Below are 17,020 nucleotides of genomic sequence, written 5' to 3'. Positions count from 1 at the left end.
AGTTGTTCTGGACAACTGTGTGATCTCCCAGAGCTCAGCAGTCAGGAGTCTTGGTGCTCTCTTAGATCTTACCCTCTATTGGTCCACCCATTAAAGAAGTCACCAGGATGACCTTCCTCCACCTGCGTGACATCACTATAATCAGGTGGTTTCCCTCCAGGGCAATGCTGAGCTACGGACTCATGCTCACATTTCTTCCCGACTCGTTCATTGATTGCTGCTCTCTGGTCTTGGCTGTGCCAAAGTCTCCAAATGGTTCAGAACGCTGCAGCCTGAATCTTGACTAGAACCAGAACATTTGACCACATGACTTCAAGCTTGGCTTCACTTCATTGGCTCCCGGTTCATGTCAGGTCAGACTCTGATGGTCGATGAAGCTGTGAATGACTGGCCCCGCCCCCTTCCTACCTCTCTGAGCTGGTCAAACCTTGTATCCTGTCTGGAATCTTCTGTGTGTCCCAGAGTTACCCAGAAGGCAGCAGGGCGTTTTCCTCTGGAATAACCGCCGCTTCTATCAGACATCTCAATTCAAACCTCAGACGACTCTGTTCAGCTGAACCTTTGGGTCGTGCTGAGTCTTCGGTCCAGCGGACGGTCCTGGAGGAGCCCAGCTCATGTGTCTTGGACCAGCTGCTCACCATGGAAACCTTCACATACATGATCAACTAGAGTCATGACTTGTTAACCTGAATTCTGTGGTCATGAAGACCTGTTGTGTATTTGTGACCCCCCCCCCCCCACACACACACACTAACCCCCATTTTCTCTCTGTTTCTCTCTCTCACACACACACACACACACACACTCACCCCACTTTCTCCCTCTCTCCCTCACACACACACACACACACACACACACACTAACTAACCTCATCTCTCTCTCTCCCCCCACCCCCGCTGTGTGTAACTACACCCTCCGGACGGCCGCAAACCAATAACGCGGTGCTCTTACTGTCACAATGCTGAACACCATCGAAGAAGAGCCGCTCGGCCGGAAGGAAGCAGTAAATACAGGAAGTAAACAAGGAGCTCGCCGCCGTTGTTCACGTGGTCCAGCAGCAGACAGTAAGCGCTTTAACATCTTTCCACCGACCGGGACCGCGAGCGAAAGACAGGTTTGCTTTCAGTAAACCGGCGCTCCGGGTCTCGGTTTCGTATCGTACCGGGACCCGTGGACGTGCCGGTCCGGGACCTGGCCGAGTCTGTGTCTCGGGTCCCCCCGCAGCCAAGTCCGCCTTGATGCACGGGCTTAAGTTATGGGCTATCGGGTTCGGGGCTATCGTTTTGGGGACACAGCGAGTTGAAAAAAATCACATGGTTTCGCAACTGCCGGTTCTCCCGTGTACTGCTTGGCGACCTTCTATCCTCCCCCGAGGCCCGACACCAGGGTTATCCTATTAAAATTTTAATGGTCCAGTTTTTGTTTTGTTTTTTTAAAAGTCTTCAAGCTTGGGTCCGGAGGCCTTGAGCACTGATTTCCCTGCTCGGCGAGGCCTGCATGCTAGCCAGCAGGCGAGGTGTGCGTCGTGGCTCAGAGGCGTCAAGCGGCTGTGTCGGTGTCCGTCTGGTCAACTATGAACTTTCAGATCAAATGAAGTAGCCTACATTTCAATAATACTTCGACAGTATTTATTGTCTGGTTTTTCCACATTAACCTTAAACATACTGTCCAGCAGGGGGCCTCACAGGTCTTAAAGGGCATTCAATAATAACTCAATAATCAGTAATTTCTCCATCAACATTAAACACGTGACAAAATCCTTTTCTGCTTCAAGGTAGCATTTTGCTATTCAGTTGCACATAATACAAAATAAAACCTGAGAGCTTGATGAAAGACCTAAGCTCCTTCAAAATATAAGGCTGGACTCAGCAGTGCTGCGTGGAGGCAGAATGAACAGATGTGAAAATGTCCGGCTCTCACTGTCTACCTGTCTCCTCCAGCACGCCGCCCTTCTCTTCCACCACGAACTGAATGAATTTTCTCTCCTTCCCCTCCCAACTAACCCGCGCTTTTCCTTCTATCAGCGTCAAGGCTGCAGCGGGAGCGCACACCAGTCCAGCTTGAGCTGCAGAGCGCAGGCGTCAGCTCACGTCACCGGTACCGTGATACTGAGACAAAACATAGCCTACCATCAATGTACAGTTTATTTAATGTTTTTAGAAACATCAGCTGTGAAAATCGCTTGGTCACAACTTTTTATTTTTTTATTATAATTATTATTGTAATTGTTATTATTATTATTGTTGTTGTTGTTGTTGTTATTTTTACAATTTGTCTGGGTCCGGAGGTGACGTCTGTTGGGTCCAGATCCAGACCACAATCTGCCTATTGGCCACCGCTGCGCTACACCAACAATGGTGCGTACAGTGCGTAGAGTAGCCATCATCAAATGGCGGTCCAGTTCCTGACCTAGTGATGGTTCTGTCTGGACCAGTTAAAATCATTCATGCATGCGCAGCTAGTCAAGTTAATACAACAGGAGCGTCATCAGTAGCCAAGCCAATCAAATCGATTGTTTACCTTTCAGCATCGGGGAATAGAGAGAGAGAGGAAATGAGACAAGTAGACGGTGAAAACCGACCTTTCACAGACGCATGGACAAAGGCAAAGGCAAATTTCTTTGTACAGCACCATTCCTACACAGGGCAGTTCATAGTGCTTTACAGAGGGAAAGAGAAATTGAAAGTTAGAATCAGTTTGAAATCAAACGTGAATTTAAACATTCAAAAATCATTTAAAATCAATTCAACAGCAGACAAATCAATATTAAATCAATTCATCAATACCAAATCACCCAAATCAATACTGTCAGAAGGCTGCAGTAAACAGCAGTGTTTTCAGCCCTGATTTCAATGAGCTGACAGTTTGTGCCCCCTCAGAGGTTCAGTTTGTTCCACAGGTGTGGACCACAGCAGCTGAAAGCAGCTTCACCCTGCTTGGTTCTGACCCTGGGGACCCTGAGTAGACCTGTCCCTGATGACCTGAGGGGTCTGGATGCTTCATACCCAGTCAGCAGCTCTGACATGTATTTAGGCCCAAGCCCATTCAGTGCCTTATAGACCAGGAACAGGATTTTGAACTCCATCCTTTGACACACAGGGAGCCGGTGCAGTGGTTTAAGGACAGGTGTCATGTGGTCCACTCTCTTACTGTTGGTCAGGACTCTGGCAGCAGCATTCTGGGTGAGCTGCAGGTGCTTGATTGGTTTTTACTGAGACCTGTAAAGACACCGTTACAATAATCTAGCCTACTGAGAATAAACGCACGGACGAGCTTTTCCATGTCTTGTTGAGAGAGAAATCCTTTGATTCGTGCAATGTTTTTGAGATGATAAGAGGCTGATTTAGTGACAGTTTTTATGTGGCTCTTAAAATTCAGGTCTGAGTCCATAACAACACCAAGGTTTCTAGCTTGGTCAGTGGTTTGTAGTGTCATTGAGGCAAGTTGGCTCCTGACCTCAAGCCTTGCGTTTTTGGGACCAAACACAACGACTTCTGTCTTTTCTGCCCTGAGCTGGAGAAAATTCTGTTGTGTGTCATCAGCATACGAGTGGTAGGAGATGTTATGGTGCTCTGTGACCTGGGCCAGTGGGAGCATATAGATGTTGAACAAAAGTGGCCCAAGAATAGAGCCTTGTGGGACCCCACATGTCATCTTTGTTCGCTCAGATTCACAGTTCCCAAGCGACACAAAGAAGTCGCGATCTTCTAAGTAAGATCTGAGCCAATTTAGCACTGCATCAGAAAGTCCAACCCACCTCTCCAGTCTGTCGAACAACAGGTTGTGATCGACTGTGTCGAATGCGGCACGAAGGTCTAGGAGTACCAACACTGATATTTTAGATGCATCGGTATGAAGGCGTATGTCATTTAAGACCTTAATAAGTGCAGTTTCAGTGCTGTGGTGTGGTCGAAAACCTGACTGGAAAGCACTGTAGAGATTGTTTGGGGTCAAGAAAGAATGAATTTGTTGATAGACAACTCTCTCAATGAACTTTGACAAAAACACAAGGTTAGATATGGGCCTGTAGTTTCTTAGTACTGAAGCATCCAGATTAGGGTTTTTTAGGAGAGGTTTGATTACTGCAGTTTTCAGTGCCCTGGGAAATTGACCTGATTGAAGAGAAGCATTTACTATCCTCAATACATCTGACACACAATGAAAAACACTTTTCTGCAAGCTTGTAGGCATCATATCAAGGCAGCACGTCGTGGAGTTTAAATTCTGAACCGTTGCTGTCAGAGTTGCATGGTCTATGGGTTGAAATGTTTCTAGATTTCTGAGACACTGAGGAGGAACTGGTGACATAACTAAGTTGCTTCTGGAGGAGCCACATACTGTTTGTCTTATTTTCTGAATTTTATCTGTAAAAAAGGCTGCAAAGTCACTGCATGACTTGTTGGACAGCAGTTCAGCAGGAATAGATGCCGAAGGGTTTGTCAGTCTGTCGACAACAGTGAATAAGGTGCGGGCATCGTTGGTGTTATTTTTGATCATCTCAGAGAAAAAAGACTGTCTTGCCTTTTTCAATTCTTGGTTATAAATGTGAAGACTCTCTTTATATATGTCATAGTACACCTGGAGTTTGTTTTCACACCCTCTGCGTTCAGCCTGCCTACACTTTCTTTTTTGAGCTTTCACCAGAATGGCGTTCCTCCTTGGAGACTTTTTTTCTGCCAGATATAACTTTGGTCTTAATTGGAGCAATGGCATCTACAACAGTCATAACAATGGAGCTAAAACTATCAACAAGGTCATTGACTGAGGCTAAGGGCAGAGTGGGTGATGATGTAAAGCCTGAGTGAATAATGTACCAGTGCTGTTGTTGATAGACGGCTTTCTTCTCACCTCTGCTTCACTTTTGCAAAGATTGGCAGGGATCGTCATTTTAAACTGAACACAACAATGATCAGAAAGAGCAACATCACTCACCACAACGTCAGAAATGTTCAGACCCTTGGAGATAATTAGATCTAATATGTGGCCCTTGTTATGTGTTGGATCCGTTACATGCTGGGAGAGTCCAGCGATATCCAGAGTATTTAAGAGTTCCTTTGCATATCCATCTTTCACATTAGTAACATGAATGTTAAAATCCCCCACTAGAATAACACTGTCAAACTCAATGTAGATAATAGACAGTAGTTTGGAAAACTCATCAAAAAACAGTGCATTATGTTTTGGGGGCCTGTAAATGGTTCATGATATTGCACGACAGGAGGCTCTCAACTGAACTGCAACATACTCAAAGGAGGTGAAACTTCCAGATGACATCCTCCTGCATTGGAAAGTTTCATTAAACAAAACTGCAACTCCACCTCCCTTCTTATCCACTCTAGCTTCACTTATGAAACTGAAGTTAGGGGGCGCTGATTCAGTGAGAACTGCTGCACTGTTATCTTTGCTGAACCACGTTTCAGTTAGGAACATGAAGTCCAGGTTGTGCTGTATAAAGTAATCACTGATTGGAAAGGATTTGCCTGCTAATGACCTGACATTTAATACTGCTAGCTTTGATATGTTAGAAGCAGTATCTTTAGGACCGTGTACTGACTGTGGCTGACATGGAATGAATGTTAAATTTGACATTACCCGGTTTCTTGGCAATTTAAACACTCTTTTTCTATTGCCAGTCATAACGTGAACTGAGGAAGCTTCCAGTATGCTGGGCCCCGACGTTCGCTGGTAATAGTCAGGAGTGACATGATTGGAGCCTGGACCCAGAACACATCAGCAGTCAGGGACAGAGAGATCTAAGTGTGCTGAACTCTTATCAGCTAGTGGAGGATGAGCTGATGCCTGTGTGGGGACGGTAGGGGTGGGGCAGGTCTTGACTTCACAGAAGGCCGAGGGCGTTGCAGGGGAATGAGAGGAGAGAACGTTGCAGTGGGGCGGGGGGTGAGTTGTGTCCCAGCAATGACCAATTTGTTCATGTGGTCAGTGAAATCCATGAGGGGGGATGATGAGGGTGACAACGTGCTCACAGTGGATGGTGACCTTGCTGGAGTTTGGAGGGGTGTAGAAGGTGGACCCTCACAGGCACTTTTTGGTGCTGAGGGCAAAGAATCCTCTTGCTCTTCGCCCTGACATGGGGAAGTCCTCCTATCGTTCACCCTGACGTCTCTCATCACTGGATCTCACGTCAGCTAGCGGTTGTGCTCCATCCTGATGACATTCATCTCTTGTCTGTATCACCTTGTCTTTGGTGGAAGGAACAGATTGGTGATGCAGGCAGAAATATATGTTGGACATAAACAGTTTGACTCCTGACCTGTTTAGGAAGAGTCCATCTCTCTTGAAAAGATGTCTGCGGTCCCAGAAGAAACTAAAATTGTCCAAAAAGTGCATGGAATGGACATCAGATGCTGCAGATAGCCATGTGTTCAGAGCCATCAACCTGCTGAATCTCTCAGCACCTCTTCTGACAGATGGAAGGGGGCCCCTAATAAAGACCTGGACACCCAGAGAGCTGACTGTGTTCAGCAGATCAGTGAAATCTTGTTGAAGCACTTCAGACAGTCGGTTCACAATGTCATTCATCCCCGCATGCAAAACGATCTTTTTAACAGTCGTATTTGCTGCAACAATACCAGGGATTCTTGCTGTCAGGTCAGGAACCATATCTCTCGGAAAACAGAGAACCTTCGTGTTTTTACTGCACATGAATCTCAGATCTTTGACAGCGGCATCTCCCACAATCAGAGTTTGGGGCCCAGTTGTTAGCTTGGCCTGCGGACTGCTAGCTTCTGATTTATGTTCAGACCTTACACTTCTCTGTGGTGATGAGAGGTTTTCCAGTTCATCAGATGGAGATGCAGAGTCTTGCAGTAGTGCAGCATATCTGTTGTGGATCAGGACAGGCTGTTGTACGGGTTGCTTGCTTTTCATCTTTCCTTTAGCAGCTATCCACGGCAGTGTCCTGCTTTGCATCGGTGTTGATGAGGAGGAGGTAGATGGTAGCGCTGGCCAGCCGGTAGCATCAGAGATTTCTGGGTGGATGGTTCTGCCTGTTAAACGTCCTTCCATGCTCAAGGGAGCAGATTCCTTCTTCAGCTTCGCTCCTAGGCTGTTCCAGGGAGGATTTTCATAAGAAGATTTACTGCAGAGATCATAACTCTCCAGTTTCTTTGCAGTCTTATCTGTGCTAAGTAGCTGTTTGATAGCATTCTCTTGTCCACTTGTTTGTGTAAAATGCAGAGTGGTTTCATTTCCACAGAGTCCGTTAACTTCCACATTTACTTCTAACCCTATGGATTTTGGTTTCCAGCACAGTGGTCTCCTGCACAAGTTTGTGGAAATCATCGGCGGAGAAGGGTGGCATCCTGATGCTAGTTAGCTTCGGCTGTATCCACTCACTGTAGTGTAGGCTTGAGTTGATGGTGGGCCGCGTTCACTCACTCACTCAGTCGTAAAAGAAAGCTATAAAAACCTTTGAAAATGGCTTGAGGCAACTTAATCCACAAATTCCAGATGATATACTGCTACCAGGACCAGAATTCCACAAAAAGGAAAAGATAGCAGCGAAAAAACAAATAAAGCGAAGCAGGGAGCAGGAGCAAAGCAAAAAGCGTCTGCTGTCAGAGGAGAGCGGAAGTGAGACTGATTCATGCTGGCTCCGCCCACAGCCAGTAGGAAACCTCTGTGTCTCAGGTGCTGTCAAACTGTGGCGTTAATAAACGTGGCAACGTTAAGCGTTGCGATGAGACCAAACACGGGTGGTTTGAGGAAAGGAACCCGCAGACGTCCACAGTGAGGCCAAGCAGAATGATGGGACTGGAAGCCCAGTAGGACAGGTGGACCCTGAGAACAGGACTGGAGTCTGGTCCCATTCAAGTGCCCCACCAGTTCAGACCTACCACTGTGTTGACAGTGTATTACTTTGAAAACACTTGAAATCTGACAGTAAAGGACAGGGAAGCCTACGAACGTTGCTGGTCTTATTGTCATCAATGTCCACCATTCCAAGTGACATGATGAGACTCAGACCTTTGCTGGGAGGAAGTTTTAGTAACTGGACCTCTTCCAACCTTAATCGAACAGCCCTGTTCTATATTACGAATAGGGACCACTTTATGTTGTAGTGACACGCACATGCGCTATTGAACGCGTATTGATCTGTAAATAGTTCTGTTACGTTCTGGATGACAGGAAAAGAGCTGTTTTACTGAGTTCATCTCTCGCTTTTTTCTCTAGAAAGTTCTTGTGTGTCTGGAGTGATGATGACATGTGAAGTAGAAACTAACAGTGGACGTTTGTCTTCTGTTCCAGCCCAGGCTGATCAGTAACCTCAGCTCTCCATCTCCTGCTGCTACCGCTGCTCATCCTACATGAATCCTCCAGCAGCACCCACCTCCCCTCACAGGAGGAGGAGGAGTTCAGAACTTGCTGAAGTGTCTTCTGTTCCTGTTGACATTGACGGACCTGATAATTCCAAAAAGAAGAAGCAAAAGATAGAGGAGGAGGAGGAGGAGGAGGAGGAGGACAGTGTTCCTCCTGCTGACATACAGAAAAAGAAGAAGAAGCAAAAGAGGGAGGAGGAGGAGGACAGTGTTCCTCCTGCTGACATACAGAAAAAGAAGAAGAAGCAAAAGAGGGAGGAGGAGGAGGACAGTGTTCCTCCTGCTGACATACAGAAAAAGAAGAAGAAGCAAAAGAGGGAGCAGGAGGAGGACAGTGTTCCTCCTGCTGACATACAGAAAAAGAAGAAGAAGCAAAAGAGGGAGGAGGAGGAGGACAGTGTTCCTCCTGCTGACATACAGAAAAAGAAGAAGAAGCAGAAGACGGAGGAGGGAGGACCAGTGGAAAGGGAGATGCAGGTTGTAATAGAAACAAACAAAAGAAGAACAAAGAAGAAACATAAGAACAGGATGAGTGGTGTTGGAATCCCTGTGGTAACTGAAGACCTGTCAGTTTCCATGGAAACCTGTCACACTGGGTTAGAAGCAGTGGAGAAGGAAAAAGGTGTCAGTGTGGTGGTGAGAGAAAGACAAGATGAAAATGAGTCACGGGAAGAAAAGAAGAAAAGACAAGAGAGGAGGAAGAGTAGAGGGAGAGAGAATGGCAAAGACAGAGAGCCCAACGAGGATCTGTGAGTCAATGACCGTTTCCGCTGTAGCAGCCAATCAAAGTGCACACACACGCAGCAGACCTGCATCACCCTCCCTGCCGGTGAGCCTCCTGTTGCCACAGCAGGAGTGAGTGAGCAGCCGGCAGCATGTCGGCCTTGTTTCCAACCTTTGGTGGCTCGAGTAAAGCAGCACGGAGGCCGGTGATGGGGGGGCTACATGACTGCTGTTAGTGTTGCTGCTCGCTTCACAAACTTGTCACATGGTACTGTGGTTTATGTGTGGTGTCATGTCAAGCAGTGGCCCAGTGAACAAGGCGCAGGGCGGTGCTGCACTCATCTCTCAGCCACGACCATCAATGTCGATTCACCTAATTGAAGCAACAGGGCCCATGAGCAAGGCACTAATCCCACCCACTGCTGCTGTATGTTTATGCTCACTGATACCCCTTTCACACTGAAAAACGCGTGTCAACGCGGGTTTCTGGACCCGCGTTTGCTCGGCATCAGGGCGCATTCAAGCTTCCAAAAAAACCCAGGTCTGAGCTCCTGCTGTGAGGCTGCATGCTTGTGTTTTTCTCTCTCGTACGTCATTGCGCTGACAACGTCATCATTACTCATAAACATGCGCTGGAACATTGAGAGGTAAACAACTGCCAACCTGGACGTTGTTGAGTTGAACGTTCGCGGGACATCAACAGGAGGACTGATCTTAAGGCAGAGGCCAAAACTTTATCAAGAGGTGAGTCAGCAGCTCTCACAGCCCAGTTTTTTTCCCCCGGAGCTTCCACAATGACAGGAGACACAGTGACAAAATCAGGATGTGACAGGAAGGTGGTGGGAAACCTGAGATGACGTGGGTTGCCTTTTTCACACAGCAGGCGAGCCGAGCTCAGCCGCTAAACCCCCGGGTCGCTCAATGACCCGGGTCGGCGCGGGTCGAAATGCCAAGTCGACCCTTTCAGAGTGCCCAAACACCCGCGTTGACCTGTGTTTTTGGTCCAGTGTGAAGGGGCATCAGAAGGACCAGGACTGTTGACGTATCAGCCTATGTGTACGCAGGGTTGACTCGTCGCTGGTTGAGGAGCTACGCGAACTTGTTCCAGGCATTGAGATGAAATCAGCCCATCAGGTCAACAAACTGCTGCGATACGACCTGCAGCGCTTCCAACGCTTCAAACAACAAGGTACCTGGCAGGCAACCTAACCCATCACACAGTTTACAAGAGCCCACACACTGAGACCTCCTGTCCCCCCAGGTGTGTGTCTTCGTCAGGGGCGGTTCTCTAAGAAGGAGAACGAGAAAATCAGACAGAACATTTCAGACTTCATGGCTCTGACAGGCATCAGCTCCGCCAATCAGCTGTTCTTTCCTCAGAGGTACAAAGACCAGGAGGCAGAGATCAAGAAGCTGCGAGTACAACATCACTTTCTGGAGGCGATTGGTAGGAGTGGCTGAACGTCATGTGACTGTTAAGTATGTGTGTGTACTGGTTCTGACATAAATTGCTCTCTTTGTCTAATTAAATCTGTTCCAGCTGAGGGGATCCCAAGGACATGTCAGCAGGTCTTTGTCAGAGCCAGGAAGATCACCGATGAGAGGAACCATATGGGAGCGTAAGAGAGCATCTTTCCTTTTGTGTTACGGCAGAGGAAACTTGAAACAAACTTCATTGTCCCCCTGAGGGTCAGTTCTTTTTGCAGTGGCAGAACTAAAAACAAAATCTGTACAAAAAAAAAACAAAAAAACAGCAAACACTCATTCAATCATCAAAAGGTGCACAGACTCCCAGGATGGTAGGTCACAACAAGTTCATAAAACCAATGGTCGCAGGGACAAAGGAGTTCTTGTTTCTGTTAGTTTTGCACTTGGGTACCGTGTACCGGCGACCAGAAGGCAGCAGTTTATACATCTTCATGTTCTAACAGCAGAACCCTTTTTATCTGTGTGTGTGTTAACTTTGGAACTTGGTGTGTTTATTGGCTGCTTTTTCAGGTTCTCAGAGAAGGAGGTTCATCGACTGGTGAAGTTGCAGAATCTCCATGGTAATGATTGGAAAACCATCTCTCAGAAGATGGACCGCAGCATCTATGCTCTTCAGAAACGCTTCGCTGCCATCGGTAACTGGACACACTTTTTCTCTGCTGTGAAACTTTGAGGCAACATCCTGCAGGAGAACGTTCTCCATTTTCTGTTGTAGGTCCGTGTAGGGGGGAGACGCTGGCAGAGCTGCTTCATTTGATAACAAAACTTAAAGGCATCTGTGGGTAGAATCCATTCCTCTGAAAGGAACCACAGTGGTTCTGTTTCTAGGACGCTGGCAGGACCAGAATCTGCTGCCAGGAGTTTACATGATGTGCAGTAGTTTCCAGGTGTGGGAGTTCTGGCCAGTGAATAAGTGAGGAGGTGGGACTTCACCTGAATGAGGTCCCAGCTCTGTCGAGTGGATTCTGCTCAGTCTTCCTCCGTTTCTTCACCAAATGTTTTTCCTCTTTGATGTCTTTCTTTTGGTGGTCATGTCCAGCGGCAGGTCGGGGACCCTGGACGGAAGATGAAGTGTCCAGGTTGGAGGAGGCTGTAAAGGCTCATCTGGAGAAACGAGTGCAGAAGAGTCTCTCTGGTCCTGGTCTGAGCCAAGATCAGCTGTGTGTCAATCTGCCCTGGGGGCGGATCAGCCTGCAGGTCCAGAGTAGATCCTGGACTCAATGTCGCCTTAAGTGGTTAGTAAAGAAGGGGGCCAGCGTCTGTGTGAGTGCTGTCCTGATCCACTGTGTGCGGATCACATGACACAATGACGCTGAAATGTTTTTCCAAGTCTCTCAGACAACCCCGTGGCATGATGTGGAAGACGCAACAGCAATGTTTGATTCATCAAAAAACTTCATCTGAAGATGGTTCACTCAGAATCAACAGTCAGCTGATTCCAATGTTCAGTTTTTGAAAATAAGCCACGAACTCATGTTCTTCTTTTTCTTGCAAAATGCAGCAAACATGTACCTGGACTAATATGTCCAATTCTTTGAAGTACATACATAGGAACTGGTTATTCTCTCACCCACCTAGAATATGGACTCACCTGGAGAGGGTGTATATAATATATATATATATATATATATATATATATATATATATATATATATATATATATATATATATATATATATATATATATATATATATAGATGCATGCATCTATATATATAGATGCATGCATCTATATATAGATGCATGCATCTATATATAGATGCATGCATCTATATATAGATGCATGCATCTATATATAGATGCATGCATCTATATATAGATGCATGCATCTATATATAGATGCATGCATCTATATGCATATATATATGCATATAGATGCATGCCTATATCTATATAGATGCATGCATATAGATGCATGCATATATCTATATAGATGCATGCATATAGATGCATGCATATATATATATAGATGCATGCATATGCAGAGAAACAGAGCAACTGAACTATGTTTTGATTCGGTCCAGTCGTAAATGTTGAAAGAGAAATCAGCAGTGATTAAAAAAGAGAAATAATTCGTGTACAAGAGACATAAATACAAATATGAAGACAAAAGAAAAATACAGATGAAGAAAAACCAAGTATGATGTCATTAGAAATGAATGACTATCAAGCAATGCACTGTTGACTGGGTTAGCATGGAGAAGCATCATGGAGGGGAAGGACTGCTGAGACGGCCGCTAGCTTAAATGTGCTGACTCTTAATTGGAGAACATGAGTTCATTTCCTGCGTGTCCCCTTGCGTCAGGTGACTCTTTACTCTGTTTCAGGTTCGGCATCCTGAAGGGGAAACTAGCGGAGAATGGCGGCACCTTCAACAGAGGACCTGAAGGACTGAAGGCAAAAATCCAGCTTATCCACACGTAAGATGATGTCACTCGTGACACGTCGGTTTCTTTATTCGGCACCATTCAGACTCTCAGACCACCTTCCACTTGTACGAGACTGTTGTCCAGGCACCCCCTCTATTCTCTTCCCTCGGCTCAGGTCACCCTTTGTTTTGTTCCTGCAGCAGCGACTTATATGAGTTGACAGGAAGTGATGAGTATGATGAGTATTCAAACGTTCTACCAGAACATCATGTGATCATGTTCCATCTTTCAGGTTGTACAACATGAGTGTGGACGATGCGTCTGACCTTGACTGGGATGAGGTGGCTCGTGTCATTGGGTGAGGTCAAAGTTCACAGTCGGCTGCTGGCTGATCCCCACCAGACAAACTGAAGATGTTCTGACAGCAGTTCTGTGTCTTTCAGGAACGTGACTCCTGTGTGTGTCCAGAGAATGTTCCATAGACTGAAAGTTTACAGAGTGCCGAACTGGATGCAGTTGTCTTATACAGGTCAGTACTGAGAACTCACACGGTACCTGAAACCTGGAACTCAGCAGGTTCTCAGCCATCAAGCCTGCAAGTCCACCAATGCAGCAACGTAGCTTGAATGCTAACACACAAAACATAATGAAGCTTTGCTGCTGTCGTTTGATAGGGCAGCTCATTGCAGGGGAAATATATTGTAGTCAACTGATCCAGGATCAGACCTGTTCAGGCAGGCGTGAAGTTTTTTCTGAAATGCTGCTGTCCAGTACTTTTCTTTGATTTTGGTCGAAGCTTGATATTTATTTTCCACATCACACTCAGCAAAAAACACTTAGTGGTAGAAAGGCTGGTTAGCAACTGGGAGGTCGCTGGTTCGATCCCGGTTCCTCCGGAGACCTTCAGCAAGATACTCAGGGTTCTCAGTGCCTTTCATTGTGTGTGAGTGAATGAAGCAACATTATAACAGCAGCATTTGGCGACGGCACGATTTGAATATTTACTGGAGTCAAAGGATTCATGATTTGGAAGAGTCAGTAGTTCGGTCACTGCAGAACCTTTCAGCTGTTCTGTCCTGTGTTCTCAGACATCATTAACTTCCTGCAGCAGAATGAGGTTCCACACCTGAAGGAGAGACTGCTTCAGTCCGGTGGAGAGGAGACACAGAGGGAAAGCATGGGAGGCACACAGAAGAGGTTCCTGCTGTCAGACATTTTTACTTAGGAGGACTCCACCACTGTGTAGTCGTCAGCTGACCTGCAGCCAATCAGAAAGCGTCACTTGTGATGGAACATGTTTATAAACTCTTAACTCATCTTGATCGACACCTCCTCCAATTAATTTTCTGTCCCTGGGGTTTGATGTTGTCACAGGAAGCAGCCATTTGTTTCCATCTTGCTTTTATCTTTTTTGAAGGTCGCATTTTTTTGAAACAAGACATTAGATGTTTATGTCTTAACTTTTGTAATAAAATTATTTTTTAAACAACATCTCTGAGTCCTTCAGTTTCACTGATGCCCCGAGCAGTGTCGGGGAAGAGAGAGAGAGACAGATGGGGGGGGGGACACAAGCAAGACAGACGCAGAAACTCGGACAGAGGACGGGAGAGTTGAGACAACAACAACAGCTAACTAACAATTATAACATCCACCAGTGACTGAAGCATCAACTTCAGCAAGATATGATCACCAAGTACTCGTACTGATACGAGTACTACCAGCATGCTGATGTTGCTGCTAGTAGTTCTAGTACAACTAGTTGTTGTGCCAGTGGTAGGTCTGCAGCTTCCTCCAGCAGCAGCAGTTAGGAATCTGTACTGCTAGTGGCAGTATGACTGGTACCAGTACTACAATTTCTACAATTCTGCAATTTCATTTAGCAGACGCTTTGTCCACAGTGACGGACAAAACAAGCAAGAAATTTAGACTGAAGTCTTAGACTTAAGTGAGTGGAGGAAGAGCTTCAAGTTTTATTACTGTAGGTGCTGCCATCTAGTGGCAGAAGACGTGCCTTTTTTTTTTTTTTTTTTTTTTTTTTATGTAATATAACCACAACCAGTAATCCAACATCAACAGTATCTTCAGTATCCACCACTGTCAGTGCTCACTCAGAGCCGGTCTCTGACCTCCTGACTCAGTCCACCCTGAGGACCGGGAGGAGGAGGCTCAGGTCTGGTTCCTTTAATACCAACGACATGTTCCAGTCTCTGTAGTAGGGTGTGATCCAGATGTTCTATATAATAGTTCAATGTAAAATCAATATAAAATCTTCTTTTTCTCTCCAAGATTCTGGAGAAAGCAGTCTGTAGTTGGTAGAACTTCTGGATCCAGGCTTGTTTTTTGAGGAGGGTTTAATTCCTGCTACTTTAAAGGACTGAGGGACGGAACCAGATACCAGCGCCACATTGATCATATCTAAGAGGGAGGGGCTAACGAGGGGAGAGAGTCTTGGAGCAGCTTAGTTGGGATGGGGTCTAGGAGACAGGTGGAGGTTTAGAGGATGACATTATTGAACTGAGCTCATGAAGGCTGATGGGAGAAAAACTACCCAAGTGTGTGTCTGGTCCTCCTGCTGCCTCTAAGGTTCTGGGTTCTAGGTGCCATGTTGTCAGCTGATGGCAGGAGAAGAAGTTTCTCTCTAATCAGGAGAATTTTGTCATTAAAGAAGTCCATGAACTCTTTGCTGCCCAGGGAAACAGGACTACTTGGTTTAGTAGAGCTGTGGCTCTCTGTCAGTCTGGCTCCAGGACTGAAGAGGAACCTGGGTTGTTCTTGTGTTCCTCTATTAGTGCTGAGTAGTCGGCTGCTCTGGTTCTACCAAGGGCTTTCTTCTAGGTTCTAAGGCCATCTTGCCAGACTCCATGTGACTCCTCCAGTTTGGAGCAGCTCCATCTTCGCTCCAGTTTCTGGTTTCTTGTTGAAGCTGTCAGGTTCCAGAACCGTACCAAGGTGCTTGTTTCCTTGGATTCATAGTTTTCTGTTTTAGTGGGCCAGTAGAGTCCAGAGTTGTTGCTAAGGTGCTGCTGCTCTATGGATAAAATGATCAGTTTGGGAGGGACGAGGGTGGACAACAGCGCCCTCTGTTACAGTGGGACATGACACTGAATTTAGCACCAATGGAACCACTTCCTTAAATCCAGGTGTGGCCTGATCAGACAAACATCTGGAAACTACAGTTTTCCTGAGTCTACACAACTGTCAGATATCAGTTCAGTCACTGGTTCAGTTTTTGGCATCAGAGGTCTGATATTTAATAGTCCACATCTAATTCTGATATTCTGTTGAGATAAATCAGTGGTTGTGTTTATTTTGATTAGGTTTTTCTGATTGACTCCTCTATTAGTCAAGTCAGGTTTATTTGTGTGTCACCAAACCCCAATCAAAGTTCTGTCCTGACTCTGTCCAAGTAGAGCAGGTCCAGCACCTCCCTCCTTCAATGAACCTCCACCCAACAATTCTCCATCAGCAGCACATCCTGCAACAGCAGCCACCAGAACCTTCCTTTACCAGCAGGAAGGTGGAGCAGATCCAGGATCAGTGGGGACGGAGAGAGAGCAGGAGAGAAGGACAGAGACAAAGACAGAGAATGGAGGAGGACAGAGAGACAGAAGGAGAGAGAGGGACAGAGATAAAGAGAGAGAGAAAGGAGGAGAGACTGGTGGACAGAGACAAAGACAGAGAATGGAGGAAGACAGAGAGACAGAAGGAAAGAGAGGGACAGAGATAAAGAGAGAGAGGAGGAGAGACTGATGGACAGACGGGGACGTGAGCAGGTGGAGCTACGGGTGGCAGCTGGAGCCTCTTCAGGTCTGGAGCCTCCTCCAGCAGCACCAGGATCTGGGATGAGGGGAGAAGAAGAGGAGTTAGTAACACGTCTGAGGACAGGAGGAGGAGAGAGAAGCCCAGTGCATCATGGGAGATCCCAGCAGTCTGAGGCTATAGCAGCAGGTCTAAGGGCCAGCCTAAGCAGTCCTGACTATAAGCCTGATCAACAAGGAGGTCTTAAGTCTGCTCTTAAACCTAGAGAGGGGGTCTGGGTCCTGGACTGAAACTGGGAGACAGTTCCACAGGAGGGGAGCTACTAGCAGAATTGGAGTGAAA

The 17,020-nt window shown here is 46.4% G+C and overlaps 1 protein-coding gene across 2 annotated transcripts; it reads left to right on the top strand.

The window, feature by feature from the left end:
- The first annotated feature begins 908 nt into the window (after positions 1-908).
- LOC147259553 (transcription termination factor 1-like) lies at positions 909-14,401 on the top strand. 2 transcript variants are annotated; one of them, XM_086205551.1, is made up of 11 exons: positions 909-1,064; positions 8,269-9,088; positions 10,127-10,251; positions 10,324-10,509; positions 10,603-10,681; positions 11,061-11,185; positions 11,590-11,785; positions 12,878-12,970; positions 13,212-13,277; positions 13,363-13,448; positions 14,008-14,400. In XM_086205551.1, the coding sequence occupies exons 2-11, from the start codon at positions 8,328-8,330 to the stop codon at positions 14,142-14,144; spliced, it is 1,854 nt and encodes a 617-aa protein (XP_086061677.1). In that variant the 5' UTR covers positions 909-1,064; positions 8,269-8,327; the 3' UTR covers positions 14,145-14,400. The 2 variants fall into 2 exon arrangements, with proteins under 2 accessions (XP_086061677.1, XP_086061678.1); XM_086205552.1 differs by lacking the exon at positions 909-1,064 and adding an exon at positions 1,091-2,357 and having other exon boundaries at positions 14,008-14,401.
- The last annotated feature ends 2,619 nt before the right edge of the window (positions 14,402-17,020 follow it).

This window comes from Aulostomus chinensis, chromosome 6, assembly GCF_037954235.1.
Source record: "Aulostomus chinensis isolate RoL2024-O1b breed Wild chromosome 6, RoL_Achi_v1.0, whole genome shotgun sequence".
Lineage (NCBI taxonomy): Eukaryota > Metazoa > Chordata > Actinopteri > Syngnathiformes > Aulostomidae > Aulostomus > Aulostomus chinensis.
The sequence above is the reverse complement of the archived record's forward strand: the minus strand, read 5'-3'. Positions and strand labels throughout refer to the sequence as shown.